The sequence below is a fragment of the Akebia trifoliata genome, chromosome 11, assembly GCF_017979445.1.
Source record: "Akebia trifoliata isolate Shusen 1 chromosome 11, ASM1797944v1, whole genome shotgun sequence".
Taxonomy (NCBI): domain Eukaryota; kingdom Viridiplantae; phylum Streptophyta; class Magnoliopsida; order Ranunculales; family Lardizabalaceae; genus Akebia; species Akebia trifoliata.
This window is the reverse complement of record NC_141385.1, coordinates 43,161,289-43,177,199: the sequence shown is the minus strand read 5'-3', so window position 1 is coordinate 43,177,199 and position 15,911 is coordinate 43,161,289. Positions and strand designations below refer to the sequence as shown.

Here is a 15,911-nt window from a genome sequence, read left to right as displayed (position 1 = left end):
CTTTGAAGAGACCTTGACCTTGGTCTAGGCTTGAGATTCTTCTTCTATCTTTAAACTATTATTGTATGCATTCATTTACCATCTCAAATGGATACCAATTTGATTGATTTACACCGTGATTCGTGTAAATTATCATATCTCAAAATTGAGATTCAAACATGCAAAGAGGGTTTTCAAGTAGTTACAAAGTATGAATTGTCCACTTGATTTCAAGGAAAAGTTTAAATAGTTTTAGATGATTTATGTACAGAGCCCGTCCCCCAAAAGAAAACAAGGGTAAACGCTTATTAGTGCCCCACCTGGCCAGCTCATATATCTTAATGATACCTTTCCAATTTTATTATTTTTACTTTTTTAATCCTAAAGAATTTTTAATAATACACCTCTAAAGAGTAAAGAGAACCAAACATTGTGTCAAATGTTTTTTCAATGTATGGGTTAGAAGTTTCAAAATGGGCTGATTTTCGGTGAGGATGATCTCTTCATCAAAAGTGATTTATAAAAATCGGATGGTCCACGATTCTTCAACTTGTAAACTAAGGTTAGAAATTTTTGAGTGAGCTGATTTTTGGTGAGGATGATCTCTACACCATAGAGAATATCCTCACAAAAAATCAATCCATTCCGAAACTTTTAACCACTATTTTGAAAATTGTTTGGCTCTCTTTAGGGCTCCAAAAGCTTCCGTAGTGTGGCTGACAATCTTAGAACAACAACTTTTTTATTTTATTTTATGGGTACAACAACAATGTTGGTAGGCAAAATTTGTCCTATATCACTTAAACGTTTTGGATTGAAGTGATTTTTTGTGAAGATGATCTTTACGGTGAGGAGATCATCCAATATAAAATTTCTAAACCCATCAAAAATGATTTAAAATGTTGAAGAATTGTGGACCGTTGATTTTTATTGTTAATTTGTAAATGACTTGAACATGTTCTTTTGTGAAAGATAAATAGAAATATCAACATCATTAGGGTTTTGAAAGAGTCATCCCAACTACGAGGTTGAAGATAAAGAGGGGTGTTGTTGGGGTGGGGGATATGTCATCATAAATGGAAGGCTGTAGAATATTTAAAATATATCAATTAAAATATTTTTATTGATATATTCTAAAATATTATATTACGCTATTTTCATATATCTTAGTTGATATAATCTCTATAAATACCCTATTAGGATTTATGTAAAATTCATCAAAGAATTCCCAATAATTTCATTATTATAACTCTATCAACTTGCACTCTCCTAAATTATAATAATTTATTGATAATTGTAAGATGCAAATGACTCATGCTGCTGCTAAGCGGGATCATTATGTTACTCCCTTTAGAATTTGTTCTATATCATTCAAATACTTGTAGTTTTCTAATATCTTAGTTGGACGCTATTAGGACATACTATGCTAGTAGGTATTTCATTAGTAGCATCCAGGTATGGTTGATCACCACAAGTTCACCCATTAGCAAGGAAGGCTTGATTGGCATGGGCAACTTGGGCAATGTCAGCCTAGGTAACCGGGTGGCATTGGCGTGGGTAGAAATCGACGTGTGGAGTTGTAATTTTGACATGGGAGTTTCATCTCCAATCCCATTTTTTGAAACAGAGCCTTGAATGAGTTGCAGAATGAAATCAAATAAATTTTAAAACTGATTTTGTGGGGAACCCACATTAATGGTTGCATGCATATCTTATTAAACCATTTTGTGATCTTTTCAGATATCAGAGAATATTTTCCAAAGTGGGACAAAGAAGATGAATATTTAAATCTGTTTTCTTTCTCTGTATTTGTAGAATAATAAACAAGGAAGATTTCCATTTGATACTTTTCTGACTTTTTTAATGAAAGTCTAAGAGCAGAGATGAGTTTAATTCATTCAAGCAACAAATTTTAGTAAATGTAACATCAGTTCACTGCTACATTCCAATTGAGTTGTTCTTATTTAATTTGAATTTTTAATGAGAGATACTATTGCCACATCAATTTTACAAATGCCACACCAACTATGTGCAATTTGGTGATTTATAATAAAAGAATTGGTGTGGCATTAGTAAAATATAGTGTGTCAATAGTAGCTCTCTTTTTAATAACTTGTAAATAAATGTAGCTTCGATAATATCTTGGAACCACTATTGATTGGTCCAACATTCCAACAAGAAGATTTGTGCAGTCCTTAATAATAATACAATAAATACATTGTGCACTGAACAACTGCCCCCTCTAGGGCTTCCGCAATGTCAAATTCATTCCTTGGATCTGCACAATATAACTTATTAGCCCCTTCTATATTTGCAGGTATCCCCGCTTTAATACTTCATAAGTGATGGAGGACAAGTTAGGGAAAAATTTATGGAATATTTTGGATCATCAAAAGTCTAAATGTAAAGCCTAGGCCCACGGAACCAGATGGGAGACAGAGTCAAAATCATCTAAGGCGAGTCATTCTTAAATGGAAACGTCGAGATCTTCAAGATCCATGCTTTTCAATAGAATTTTTCATTTTGAACGGGTTGGAGGGTAAACCCAGGTAAAAAAACCCTCAACCCAAGCTTGATATTATAAAATCGAGTTGAGTTCAGGTTAGCCCAAGTTTAGATAATTTTGTATGATTTGGTCATATTGGACTTGTTTAATAATCATAATTTCATTTAGATTAGCAAATAAATTTAATATTTAAAATATGTATATACGAAATAAAAAATAAAACTAATAGTAAATAAAATCGCATACAACCTTCAAATCCAGCATTGATAGAATATTTAGACAAACCACACTGAACCAAAGTTCACATTAATATTAACTAACTATTCACAAGTCATAATAATTAGATGGAATATAAAAAATAAAAAATTAAATTAAATAAAAAAATTCTATAATTAAGATAAAAATATTTATATATTAGTATATGGCATCGGGTTCGGATTGAGTTGGGTTGCTTATACCCTCAACCCGAGCTCAACCTGAATTAAAATCGGGTTGAGATACTCTAACCTAGGCTCAACTCACTCTCTACATAACTTGACGAGGCTCACCCATCTATCGGGTTGAGTTCAGGTCAACCTGATTCTACTTTACTTTTACAGTTAAGTAGCTTCTATTTAAATGCTTAGTTAGTTTTTGTTATTTTTAGTAATTTTTTATTTTGGTGTTTTAATAGAATTAGAGCTCTATTTCTTCAAAGTGGTTGCAACTCCTGTTGGAATTTAGAGGGTTGAATTGGAAAACCCTTTAATATTCAATTAGTTTTAACCATATGGTAAATCAGTTATTAACCATAGGGTATTTCAATCCCATGTTTGCTTTATGCTTTATGCTTTTTACTTTATTGCTTTAAGCTTAGTTGATAGTTTTGTTTTTGCCTTGAGTAATTTTAATCCTACATTGATTAGGAGAAGAATTGATTTGCAATTCTTAAATAGTTGTGTTTCTAATAGCTTTAAAGCGGATAGAAGTAGTGGGTGGGCTCACGCGCGCAAATGCCCGTTTTTGCTTTAATTTTCAAGGCCTACTTTTATTTAAAAATTCTAGACGTTTTATTTTGAACCAGCATAATGTGTCTATTCGAAAAATAGGTTTGTGACTGTTCTAAACAGTCACTTTCTCTTTTATTTATATCAAATTGTTTAGTCGATTTAAACCAGTTAATTCTCTCTGTTATTTTATATTTTCGAATATCAATAATTTATTATTGTCGAGTTCGAAGTTACGTTCCAATTTAGAGTACTATTTTGGATACGTGGGTTGTTGAATCCTACAAAACGAACGCCTACAAACTGTGGTACCGTAGTATGGGCGAATTTCGTTTTAGGACAGTGCTTTGTACACGCCTCAACCATTTCTTTTTAGGTAATATTTTCTATTACATTCAATTTCAAAATCAAGATTTGTTCTAACTTCTCATTTCTCTGCCATAAGAAATCAGCATTCAAAAATAACAACTCCAAGATAGGAATCATCTTTAATTTAATAAAATTTTGCTTTGAGAGTTATTTTCTATAGATTGCTGATATTATTATTATTTTATTATTTCATTGCGTGTCAACAACTTGCACTACGCTTTATTTTAAACAAAACAAAGAAAAGGATTTAGAGCAATATAAATAATGCAATTGACGTAAACAATAATGACTAGAAATAGTTTGTATCACTCATGAAGTCCTGGTATTTAACATCCCAATTTGTCCTTCAAATTGTATTTTGTTTATGCTTGATTGAAATTTTGAAGTATTAAAATTACAATTAAAGAAATAAAAGATGTTACAACCAGGATTACTCTGACAACATCCATTAAAATCAAAATCGAGTTTTCATTAACCTCCTAATGTCCCTGTGCCTCAACTATGCTCAACAATTTTGGTAAACTTTGAGCCAATCAGCTAAGGAGACAAGTTACGGATCTTAGACTGATTACCGCAAAGATTTTTTCTATCGATGCTTATCGGGATATTCAAAGGCTAGAATATAAAAAATCCAGAAAAGGGTGGAATATTCAATGTTTTCACGTTGATGAGATTTATCAGAATCCTACATAAGCTTTCTTGATTCTTATAGAATTTAACATCCAAGCACAATAATCAAAATGGGCTTTAACATCACCAAAATGATAAAGTTTTCTGGCTTCCTTGTATAGTACAGAGATATTATTGCATGTGGCTCCAACCATCGTAAGTCATCCTGACTTTTGTTAAAGTAGTTGGAAGATAGCATCACAGCACTCTACTTTCCTTTACTAATTGAATAATGAGATTCCAAAATTCCAAATAGTTTTATCACTTACTCCCGTGTGATTGTGAAGAAGCAGAGAAGAAAAGCTGAAAAATGGCAGATGCAGTCGTTTCCTATGTGATAAGAAGGCTTGGTGACTTTCTCATTAGCGAAGTAGGTATCCTATACGACGCAAGCAAGTCGAGAGGCTGCAATGTGAACCGACAACAATGAGGTGATTCCTCAAGGAGAGGAGACATTCCTCAAGGAGAGGAGAGAAGGTAAAAGTGGGTGCCTCAAATCAGAAAGGTAGCTTATGTTGCAGAGGACCTAATCGAAAATTTCATCATGGAAAGATAAAATGTTAGAAATGTACATGTAAGATGAGGAATGGAGATCAAGAAGATATGGCTTGGCCTGCCCTTGTACAGTTTTAAAGAATACAAGTAAACAATTCAGAGAGATGGTGAATTTGTTTGAGAGGTGACATATGAAAAAAGATAAAAAATGAGCAGTACTATAACAAATTTCTCGTTTTCCTATAATAGTTTCAAAACGACTCTCTTTTCTAAGATAATCGACATATGAAATTATTTATCAAATTTTCTATGATTAAACATTTTATGAAAAAAATCATTTATATATATAAACCAAATTGAGTAGTTTATCTCGTTGGACATGAAATGAATCGAGAATTCTCCAAACGGGATAAGACTTAAAACTGAGTTTTGAAACCATGCATCCCAATGAAATACGACATCTTGTTTAGTTTCCTCCAACATCTCACATTCTTCAATATCAATTGTTGCTTTCTTTCTAATACCTTGGATTTCATTTTTTTAAATTGAGTACGCATCTTGGTTTACACATAAAACAATGGAAAGTTTGTCTTACAATAAAAGCATTTTGAATAAAACATGCTAATTGTAATTCTATACATGAATTTTCATATAAGGGTCCAAAGTTAGAGGCATACATGTGAAGTAAATTTTGCGTGAAATAATATGTTTCATTATCTTTCTATGTTGGATACATGTGAAATTATGCATGAAGTACCCTGAATCACATAATTATGATTTGATATGATAGCTTTGCATCCAACAATCTGCCGAGTTGGTAACAAACATCAGAGCAAATTCTATGTCCTAATGATATCTTCAAAACTCACTGACTCAATGTCCATCTAGTTAAATCAATTGACGATCTGTGAGTTGACTCAAAATGAGCTAAATAAAAATATAGTAAATTTATAATCCAGCTCACACCCACGGAGTCTGCCCTGCAAGGCCAGAGTGGGCTCAGCGGTAAGACCCCATTCAAATTACGTTAGGGCTGGAGTCTTTCGCTTTTGCCAGATCTAGAGGAGATACTACAAGTCTTTCATCCCATAATCCATCGTCGTGGCCATTTGGTTCACCGATACTATAATTTGTTTTTTTAAATTACCAAAATAAGTTAATTAACAATAGTTTATTTTTTGAACTCCAAAAAATATTAGATATAACCATGGACTTGGTTGATTTGATGAATTGACTCGATAAAATGTTGGCTTGAATTCGTGAGTGGGTTCCATCGAGTCACCTCAAATCCAATCGAGTCAGAATCGACAATATTTAAACTATGGTCCTAATTAATGTTGTAAACCTGAACATAAATATTCAATTGATTGTACCAATTTTGAAGACAATAGTCTCCGTGGTTTTAAATCTCGATATCTCCATGAACAATATGCATGGATGGACGAGGTGTCTCAGTCGTGCTGAATTTCACAAGATAAATGAGATAACTCGGTTCAGATTTTGAAAAACTTGTCTGAATCAACAAAATTCGGTCAAGTCAATCAGGATTTTGTATATTTTAATTAAAATAATTAATTTTTATAATTTATATATATATATATATATAAGTATATCATCTAAATAAATATGATTAAACATCTTCCAATCAATCTTATTTTATAAAATAAAATAAAAAATTATAATTATTTTCATATAAATATACATGAGTAAATAATTGTAAAATGAACTAAAGGAATTTATCTCGTTCGAGATAAGTTGACTCATTCAAGACAACTCGGTATCGTCCATGGAAGAGACGAGACGTCAAACCAAGATTCAAAACCATGATAGCATCTGATTGTATTTTCAAACGGATTACATGCACCCTTTTGAGTTTTTTTTTTTTTTTCTTTTTCACCTCTGTCTACTCAGGAAAATAGATTAGAGATTGAAGCAAGGTTAATTTAGGTTATTTTAGTTAGTCTTTCATAGAAGACTGAGGTCAATGGGTATGTCATAAGGGTATATCAAATATTAACCCAAACATAGAGGGTATTGCCTAAATCATCGAAAATGCCGAAAACGAAAATGCTTTGGGCATAAACGACGATACTACAAGCGAATACGAATCAAATTCCTCTCTCTCTCTCTCTCTCTAAACTTGTAACAGAGAGAGAGAGAGTTCATTGACTTACTTAAAAACCCAATCTAGATTTGGAGAGCTGTAGATGGGTTTTTCTTTGATGGGTTTTATGGGATCCCAAATTTTGCTTAAAACTTCTCACCATAATAATCTGGTAAAGGTTCAATTTTTGAAGGAGATGGAGATTCAGTCCTCAAATTCCAAGCTTTCAAAGTGTATGAGGGCTCAGCCAGGAAGACTTATTATGTACAAGCATGAGCCTATTGACTTTGAAGAGAGAAGAAGCCCAAACGAGGTAAATCCAATTTATGCTTCTTTTTTTTTATTTTTATATATATATATAAAAAATCAAGTTTTGATTGATATTCTATCTGTTTGTTTGTGGGATTCTTGAGAATTTTGTGTTTTTCTGATAGTTTTGTGGAAGACCCATTTGTTGGAGGAGGAAGAAATTGTGTTCATTTGTTGTGAATTTCACTTGCATTTGTTTCCCTGATATTGATTGTTATATGGGTCTGAGTGGAAAACTAAAATAAAATTAAAACTGTTCTTAGTTAGTTTGCTTGTTCACAATGAATTGGTTGAGTATGAAGGAATCAAGGAATTTCTGGAATCTACAAAATTTCTACAAAGAAACTGTTGTGAAGTTAGTATAATTCAATTAGGATCCTAAGAAGACAATATATAGAGACACAAGTGGAATTTTCTTTTGAACTCAATCCTTCATCTTTTAAGCTTGTTAACTGACCGTGTCTGATTCAGATTTTAGAGGCTTTGGTGAACCATGATTCTAAGACACTCTAAGCTTTTGAGTTAATTTTTGTGGTATGTAGTTATCGTTCTAATTAGCTTATAAGTCCTTAGATTCTCTTATTATCTATTGTGGAACTTTCTTGTTTTTTGATAGGTTCTTAAGGCTTTGTTCTATAATTCTTTAAAGCAATATGATGCAGTCATTGTTGTCTAGTGCTCTACACCTAGTAGGGTATTACAGTTTGGAATCTGGCAATTGAAGGGCTCTTCAGATCCGAAAGTGAGTTTGTATTTTTGTGGGTTGGTTACTTTAGTTCTGATGAGTTCTCGTATTTAAGTTTGATATAGGATCATTACCAAGAGGGGATATATACATATGCCCACATCCCTACCTTTTTGGGTTTGAGTGGTTGGAGATGATTGTCAAGAGCCTCTACTTTGGGTGTCCTTTAGGCTTTTAACGATTAGTTGGATGCTGTTTTTTAGGGAATTTTCAATTTGAGGCTCCACTCTTTTGCTTTTGTTATTAGCTTAAGCTGATTTTTCAAGATAGATGTCACAACTCCTGAACAATATTTTTCACCTCCCATGGGCTCTTTTTGGGAGACAAACTTGAGAGGTAGGACTCAAGGTGGAAAAGGCTCAACTTTATGTGTGTGCACTAACCGGCAAGGGTGGATTTATAGTTGGGGCAATGGGAGCACTTGCCCCGACAAGAATTTTCAGTCTATAAGGAATTATGAGCTATTGCAACAGATAACAGTGGGGAATAAAATAAAAAACCGCCGCTATTGCCCCCATAAAAAAAAATTCCACTCTTATTTCCCCCCACAAATATTTTTCCACTCTTAGTTTCCCACACGTGGTCAAAATCCTGGCTCCACCCCGGCTAACTGGCCAAGTATCACTGAACCATTCAAGAGGGATCTTACACTTACTTAACAGTGTCAGGCATCTTCATAGTGAATACAACAGCTGACTGGGTTGGGTCTCGTCTCGTAGGATTGTTGCAGTTAGTCTTTGAGAACACCTTCTCTTTATCGAAGGCTACTGTCCCACTACTAATAAGCATATAGTAGAAAAATTGAGGATGACTTAGCTCTTCCCTTCAACACGGAGGAATTTTTCAATTCCAAGTCTCCCTGTTTGAGACTCTTTTTTTCTTTTAAACCAAAGTGTTTGAACCACATGAAGATGAAGTATCTCGTGCTTTTTTATTTTTCTTTTGTTATTATTTTCCTTTACTATGCAACTTTGTTCTATTGGCCCTTTCTAATTATAGTGGACAAATAGAGCATTTATTTTGGGAGGATCTTTTGAGCAGCTTATTTACCATCGTGTCTTTGTTCCTTAAAAGGTGAGGAAAGAAATACAAAGTTGCTACAAACTCGTACACAAGCTTGGGAGGGGAGTTGTGTATCTAGGCTCTTCAAGAATGGGGCCAAGTCATCCACATTACATGCAAACACTGGAGTTGGGGAGAGAGGCAAGTACTTTTCGTATCTTTTCTCCGTTATCATATTTGTTTCAGGCATTGTTATATTGTTATCCGAAGCCAATTATTTTCTGCAACTCTTTGCACGTACACTTGAAAATGACTATAAAAGTTTTCTTCAGAAAATCTCTACCGCACAAGTTCCATATAACCAATGGAGCAATTGCATATCTTTTTTTTTTAGGCTAAGCTTTTAAATAATGAGGTGAGAGAGGCTCAAAGTAAATGCGTATGTCCATCCAGTTGTGCTTAATACTTCCCGATTGTACATAAAGATTTTAATTTTTTTTTTATGGGTAAGCTGGACTTGAACCCACGACCTCAAAGTTGTTTTGCAATGTTTCAATCCAACTGAGCTATGGGTCTAAGCCTTATTGTACCTGAAAGAATGAAATATAGGAAATTGATGTGGGTGGATTCATTGAATTGGTTCATCATTGGAATTTGATCAAAACCCCTTTATTATGCGGCACCATTGATTCATATTAAAATTAGTGCTCAATAATGGAAGAATTCCTACGTATTCATAGAGACAGGGGACATAACTTACATGTAGTCAATCTTTCTTAGGTTGCTTTAATGGCCCCCTTTGCACACAGATTGCAAATCTTCTAGATTGCACCTCGTGGACGGGAGTTGGTCCAGGTCTCATGGATGCTGCAATTAAAGGTGCTCTTGAAGCAGAGAAGCCCGTTGGTGGGTTCAAGATTGGTAGAGAGTCCGGAGAGTGGACAACATCAAATTTCCATCCCTACCTCCCTTTGGAAACTTATCTTACTTGCAGGTAAATTACGAAATTTTACTAGAAAGTTTTCCAACCATCGATGAGAGGTAAGACTTGCATCTGACAATACTTCTCCAAATTCACAGGTTTTTCTCTGCTAGGAAACATGGGTTGGTGGATGCTGCAGTGAGGACTAACGCTTTGGATCGGACGGCTGTAATCACTCTTCCCGGTGGTATTGGCACTTTAGACGAGATGTTTGAGATCCTAGCTTTAATTCAGCTACAAAGAATTGGATCTATGCTTCCCGTTCCCTTCCTTGTGATGAACTACGACTCGTACTATTCAAAGCTATTTGCTTTTCTTGACGATTGTGAAGATTGGGGTACTCTCTCCAAAGGAGAGGTTGCATCATTGTGGAAGATTTGTGATGGTAACTTGGAGGCTTTGGAGTATTTGGCAGAGTTTTACAATATTCCTCTAAGCAAAAGAAAGAATAAACTGGGAAGTGTACATGGAACAATTTCTTGAAGTTTGGTGAGACTAAGAACTTTATTTGTGATGCAACATTTTTATCTTAAAAGGTTTTTGGACTTTGGAGCTCTAATAGAAACCACATGAAAAGAATTTTTGTACAATAATATTCATGTGGTAATTTTGATAATGAAATCCTTTTTTTTTTTTTTCTGAATCTCATTTATAGAATGGGACCAGCTTCAAAACACATATATACATTCTTTGGCCCTTATTCATCCCACAATTGTGCACATGCCCTTTCATCGAAGCCTTCGGAAAGGATCACAGCAATTAATCCTAACCATGTAAATAATGGACTTTTATTTTGACCTCAACTGGTCATATACCTAAATAAATGGAAATCAAGGTATTAAATTTCAATTTCAGTGTTTTTCGACCAACCTAGAAATAGAAATATTTTGTGAAAATGTTCCACTCAATATGTGAAAATTAATATTGTTTTTATTGAAAGATGGAGATATTGATGATTTTTTATTGAAATTGTAGAAAATGATAAACACTTATAAATCATAAAATATAAACAGTTATACAAACTGTGAAAATGAAGATCAACAATGTTACATGCGTGTTAATATTTCTATGTCCGGGAGTGAAAACAATTAATATTCTATATGGAAATAATAATAATAATAATGTGGCATATGATACAAACTAACTTGATTAATGAACAAACTATCAAGTATTATTTCATTCATGTATTATTATGTTTTTATTTTTAAATATGATGAATAAATTACTAATATATTCAATAATTAGAAAAAGAACGATTATACACGCAACAAAGTAACTAATATTTCTAGAATAATTCAAAATAAGGTATACAGTTAACTAATGATAACTCATTTATATAAATAATTGATTACAATATGTATTTTATTTATCAATTGACCTGCTTTTAATGACTTCAGCCACTTGGTGTCTATGATATATCTGAAGAATTTACCAACTAATCTTGCTGGCTCCTGTTAATATGTAATTTATTATTATTATTATGTGCAATTTTTGAATCCTTTCTACAACATTTATAACTCTTTTTTTTTGTATAAATTTATACATATTGTTGCCATACTTCTTTCAATAAAAAATATTTTAATAAAAGCTTATTATTGATTGAAATATTTCCATTGAAATCTTGTATTTTTATGTTTCAAATCTGATTATTTCAGTCAAAATTCACAACTATCAAAATATTTAGTAAAATGAAAAATAATTTTTACTGAATTATACATTGAGAAAAAAGAGGTTTGAGTTAAATTTCTTGTCGAACCTTATGGAAATAAAAACACTCCAATATATTTCTTAAAAATATACCAAAATTTAATGCCAGCCATTTCAGGACATTGGAACCAAGCAAAATTTGTTTTCCCCTTCATGAACCAGTACAATGAGGAAAAACATGAGGATTTAAGCCCCAATGTTTTGGGAAAGCAAATTTCAATGGACTTCTAGTAATTTTTCACTTTTCTTTAGAGAGTGAAGTATATTGCTTCTACACAGCAGGAAAAGATCCGAAAGCTTACTCTTTAGGTCATAAAAAATTACACAATTAGAACCCATGATTGGTTGTGTAACCCATTAAGGGACTCCACCAACCAGTTAAACAGGGAGCAAAGAACATCATTACCATTGATGGAGAGAAGTAAAAAAAATCAGGTGACATGATTACACTAATGATAGCCGTTCCACGAACTAAATTTGCAATAAAATTTCATATTTGTTGCCTCTCTACCAATAAATTTACAAAAACCATTACTACAAAGCTATAACAAGTCCAAGCAACGCTACTCTCTCAATAAGGTATGAAGGGGAAAAAACTTCTTACGCCCTTCAAATGTCAATGAGAGGTGGGATGAGAGCCCTTCCTGGGCTTTGGCAAGGATTGGCAAAATGAATGGAAGCCTTCTTTGAGGTTACTAGGAAGAGGGATTGTAAGGGGAGGAACGATGGTGAATGGTCCAGTACTGTTGCTCCTCATTGAGAACGGGTGTGCCAGTGCTGGCTGCTGCTTGTTAAGCCCTTCGATAACAAAAGAGAAAGCTCCAAAGGTAAGGCAGCTCTGAAGAAGAGCCTGTGGTGCACCTGAAAAGAAAGAATTGTTCAAAATAAAAGCTCAGCCCCAACATACAAGCATTCACACATACATGGTGGCATTGTTGGACAAATTCATCTATATTTACAGTCTTGGTAGCACAACCTAATGCTAAGGGTCAGAGAGCCATTTTTTCTCAGACGACAAGGTATTTTACGACTTAGTTTAAACATGGGCATGCATGCACATGCATAGAAAAACATGACTTCTTGATATGTAATTATGTATGAGTATTTGGTCCGGTTCAAACCAAGAACAGAACCAAACCATGACTTATCGATATGCATGAATATTCATGTTCATTGTTTAATTTTTTCATTAAAAATATATGGCTTCCAAGGAGGTTTATGAGATACTGGCAACCCATATTGGTTTGGTTCTATGGGAAATTCGGTTCGGTTCTGGTTCTTATTTAGTAGAGAACCGACATAGGTCGGTTTGGTTCCAATTTGGAACTAAACCGGACCAAACTGAAACAAGTTGCCCCTAATGAATATATCATGTAAGATCCACATGGACACAGTTATTTGCAACCTCTGACGATGAAATACATGATCACATAAGAAACTGGTTATGTATCTAGGACCTACTACATTAAGGACTTTAAAGTACCTGGAAAACTCAAAGCAAGACCTGTGCAACATCCAGCTACTCCTGCATTAATAACTACATAGAAGAACAATGTGACCCATCAGAATGGAGGAGCCATGTTAAGGTGGACAATTCCATTGTTGAGATGCTTACCATCATCTTTTCCTCGCAGCCTCTTCAAGAAGCAAACAACCAAACTGTGAACTCCGGATAAAACTGCAAATGTCTGGTAAGTGCAATGGCAGAAAAAGATACCTTTCTAAGTTAAAATTGGATACAAGGAGAACTTGTCAAAACAAATAAATAAATACATAATAATAATAATAATAATAGAGATATAGAATATTACAAGAGTAATAGAACTTAATCTTTGCCATTAAGATGATTAAAAAATTTCATGATCATATGACTACAAACCTTGGCAGAAGATCCTGCATCTGCAAAGGATCCTTTAAATCCTTTCTTTTTTACAAGTCCTGAACCTGCAAGGTATGTAAAAGGCGTTATTGAGTGCAGAGTAATTTCTAAAGCAAGAGAAAGCAATGTCGGTGTCGTTGACTCTGGATTCTAAAACAACATCAAATAATTATTATTGCTATAAATCTAGCTCATATTTTCTCTTTGTTACCTTTTCTTAATAATGAGAAACAATTTAAGAGAACTGAATTGATCCCTAGAACTACTAGTCCTCGAACCAGAAATAAATAGGACTATTATGCAGACAAGCACTAAGATGGAATAGGCCCGCTAATATGCCCAATGTCCCTGCTGCAATATGATGAGAGGCTATTCCTCCCGGAACAAAAGGATCAAAACCTTCTACGTTCCACGCGGGATTTACCGATTGTACTTTTCCAGTTAGTCCATAAGGATCGGACACCCATATTCCAGGACCATACAAGCCTGTTACATGAAATGCGCCAAACCCAAAGCAAGCTACCCCTGAAAGAAATAAATGAATTCCAAAGATCTTGGGCAAATCCAAAGAGGGTTTTCCTGTACGTTCATCACGGAATATTTCTAGGTCCCAATACACCCACACCCACACCCACACCCACACCCATACAACACATCCACAAAACACACCACAACCAAGAGTGAGCAAACTTCCCCCCATTAGCCGCGACTAAAAATACCCACCCACCCACCTGCTCACTCCCCCCACCCACCCAATATATGTAACAAAACACCAGTACACGGGACAAATCTGCAACAAAGAGGATGAGCATTTATGAACGTGGGTTCAAGGGGGGTTTGAACCTAAGATGTGGGAATAACTCTCAATATGTTTTACCACCTTATCAACAAGGATAAGCACATCAATACATCTCAACATGTATCTTGACATGTGTGGAAGTGTTGTCCTTTGTTTTAAGAAATTTTTAAAAGAAAACGGTTTACAAAATAAGGCTAGTGTGTCCCATCCTTCATAGATTGCTTTCGTAAGTTTTTGAAAACAGCTATAGGTTTTTGGTTTTGTTTTTTGTTTTATTTTGTTATATTTGGTTTGTATATAATAAGTACACAACAAGTATTACTACACTTGACATTTTGATTAGGTTTTAGGATGATGCTCTTCATTTTGATAAGCATTAATTTATAGTTATTTTAATTCTTTCTTTTTAGATATTTAGTTGATATGATTCAATGGTTCTTGTTTCTTCTCATACCCTTAAATTAGGATCTTGAACCGGTTCATGGATCGGATCAAGGTTCGAAATTTTTAGGGTGTGACACACAACCTCATGGTCGGATTGCAATAAGTCTGACCACCTGAATTATGGGTCCAATTCTTTACAAAATCTTGGTTCCTGCATGCAACTCAATAGAACTGATATCGAAATGAGTGTGGTAAAGTTGAGGTGCTTCGATCAATATGCTTGGTATGATTCACTATAATCTGAGAACTCATTACATTCAAAATTTCTCAAGTGGCTGGCTAAGCCTAGACAAATAAAAAAATTCCAACTCTCAAGAAGTCGATCCAAGTTCATGCAATAACATAAACTGTGAAATAAAAACACCAAATACAAAGTTTTTGGGTATCTTTAAACATCTAATTACCAGAAACAGAACAAACCCCACGACAATTAACTCTAAATTCTCAACCAAAAACCACAAATTTCCTCCCTAAACTTCCTGAAACCTATATAAGAATATCCAATTCAAGATTCTACACAAAACCCATCAACCAAGTAACAATTTTACCATAGAAATTCATAGTTTTATAGAGAAAAAGGCACAAAAACTCCCAAATTCATAAATAATAATAAAAAAAGGGACAAACCCAAACTCAGAAAAGAAAATTAGGAAGATATAGATGCATATGAGACGTAATTCTTCAAGAAAATAGAATAAATGAAAGAACTCACCGTAACCGAAGATCGAACCCATGAAAGCACCAGCGGCCGAATCAGCCGCAAACCTCGAAAGACAAACGAAGGGAGTGGCAGAGAGATTTAACCCTTCTGAAGGATTGGGGTTTTCATTGTTGTCGATTTCATTGTCAATTTCAGGGTTTGGAGAAGCCACCGTTGCCATTTCTATCTCTCTATCTCCGTCGACGCCTGAAATCCTGAACTTTTAATGGCTTTTT

General features: G+C 34.1%; 2 protein-coding genes across 2 annotated transcripts; one reads left to right on the top strand and one right to left on the bottom strand.

Moving 5' to 3' along the window:
• The first annotated feature begins 7,079 nt into the window (after positions 1 to 7,079).
• On the top strand, positions 7,080 to 10,780 carry LOC147391866 (Putative lysine decarboxylase family protein). Its single transcript, XM_086460169.1, has 4 exons — positions 7,080 to 7,421; positions 9,237 to 9,365; positions 9,974 to 10,158; positions 10,245 to 10,780. The coding sequence occupies exons 1-4, from the start codon at positions 7,212 to 7,214 to the stop codon at positions 10,627 to 10,629; spliced, it is 909 nt and encodes a 302-aa protein (XP_086316295.1). The 5' UTR covers positions 7,080 to 7,211; the 3' UTR covers positions 10,630 to 10,780.
• Positions 10,781 to 12,238: 1,458 nt separating this feature from the next.
• On the bottom strand, positions 12,239 to 15,911 carry LOC147391865 (mitochondrial import inner membrane translocase subunit TIM22-3-like). The gene is made up of 5 exons (XM_086460176.1): positions 15,688 to 15,911; positions 13,733 to 13,797; positions 13,469 to 13,541; positions 13,337 to 13,390; positions 12,239 to 12,714 (listed from the first exon to the last, which is right to left on the bottom strand). Exons 1-5 carry the CDS (start codon positions 15,854 to 15,856, stop codon positions 12,470 to 12,472), a joined length of 606 nt encoding a protein of 201 aa, XP_086316302.1. The 5' UTR covers positions 15,857 to 15,911; the 3' UTR covers positions 12,239 to 12,469.

Bases quoted from the DNA above. Each gene is read 5' to 3' on its own strand.
- LOC147391865 (XM_086460176.1), bottom strand. From the start codon at position 15,856: ATGGCAACGGTGGCTTCTCCAAACCCTGAAATTGACAATGAAATCGAC. The intron at 13,798-15,687 runs GTGAGTTCTTTC...CATACCTTGCAG, and splicing joins GGGTTCGATCTTCGGTTACG to GTTCAGGACTTGTAAAAAAG. The intron at 13,542-13,732 runs GTTTGTAGTCAT...TGCACTTACCAG, and splicing joins ATGCAGGATCTTCTGCCAAG to ACATTTGCAGTTTTATCCGG.
- LOC147391866 (XM_086460169.1), top strand. From the start codon at position 7,212: ATGGGTTTTTCTTTGATGGGTTTTATGGGATCCCAAATTTTGCTTAAA. The intron at 7,422-9,236 runs GTAAATCCAATT...GTTCCTTAAAAG, and splicing joins AGAGAAGAAGCCCAAACGAG to GTGAGGAAAGAAATACAAAG. The intron at 9,366-9,973 runs GCAAGTACTTTT...CTTTGCACACAG, and splicing joins CACTGGAGTTGGGGAGAGAG to ATTGCAAATCTTCTAGATTG.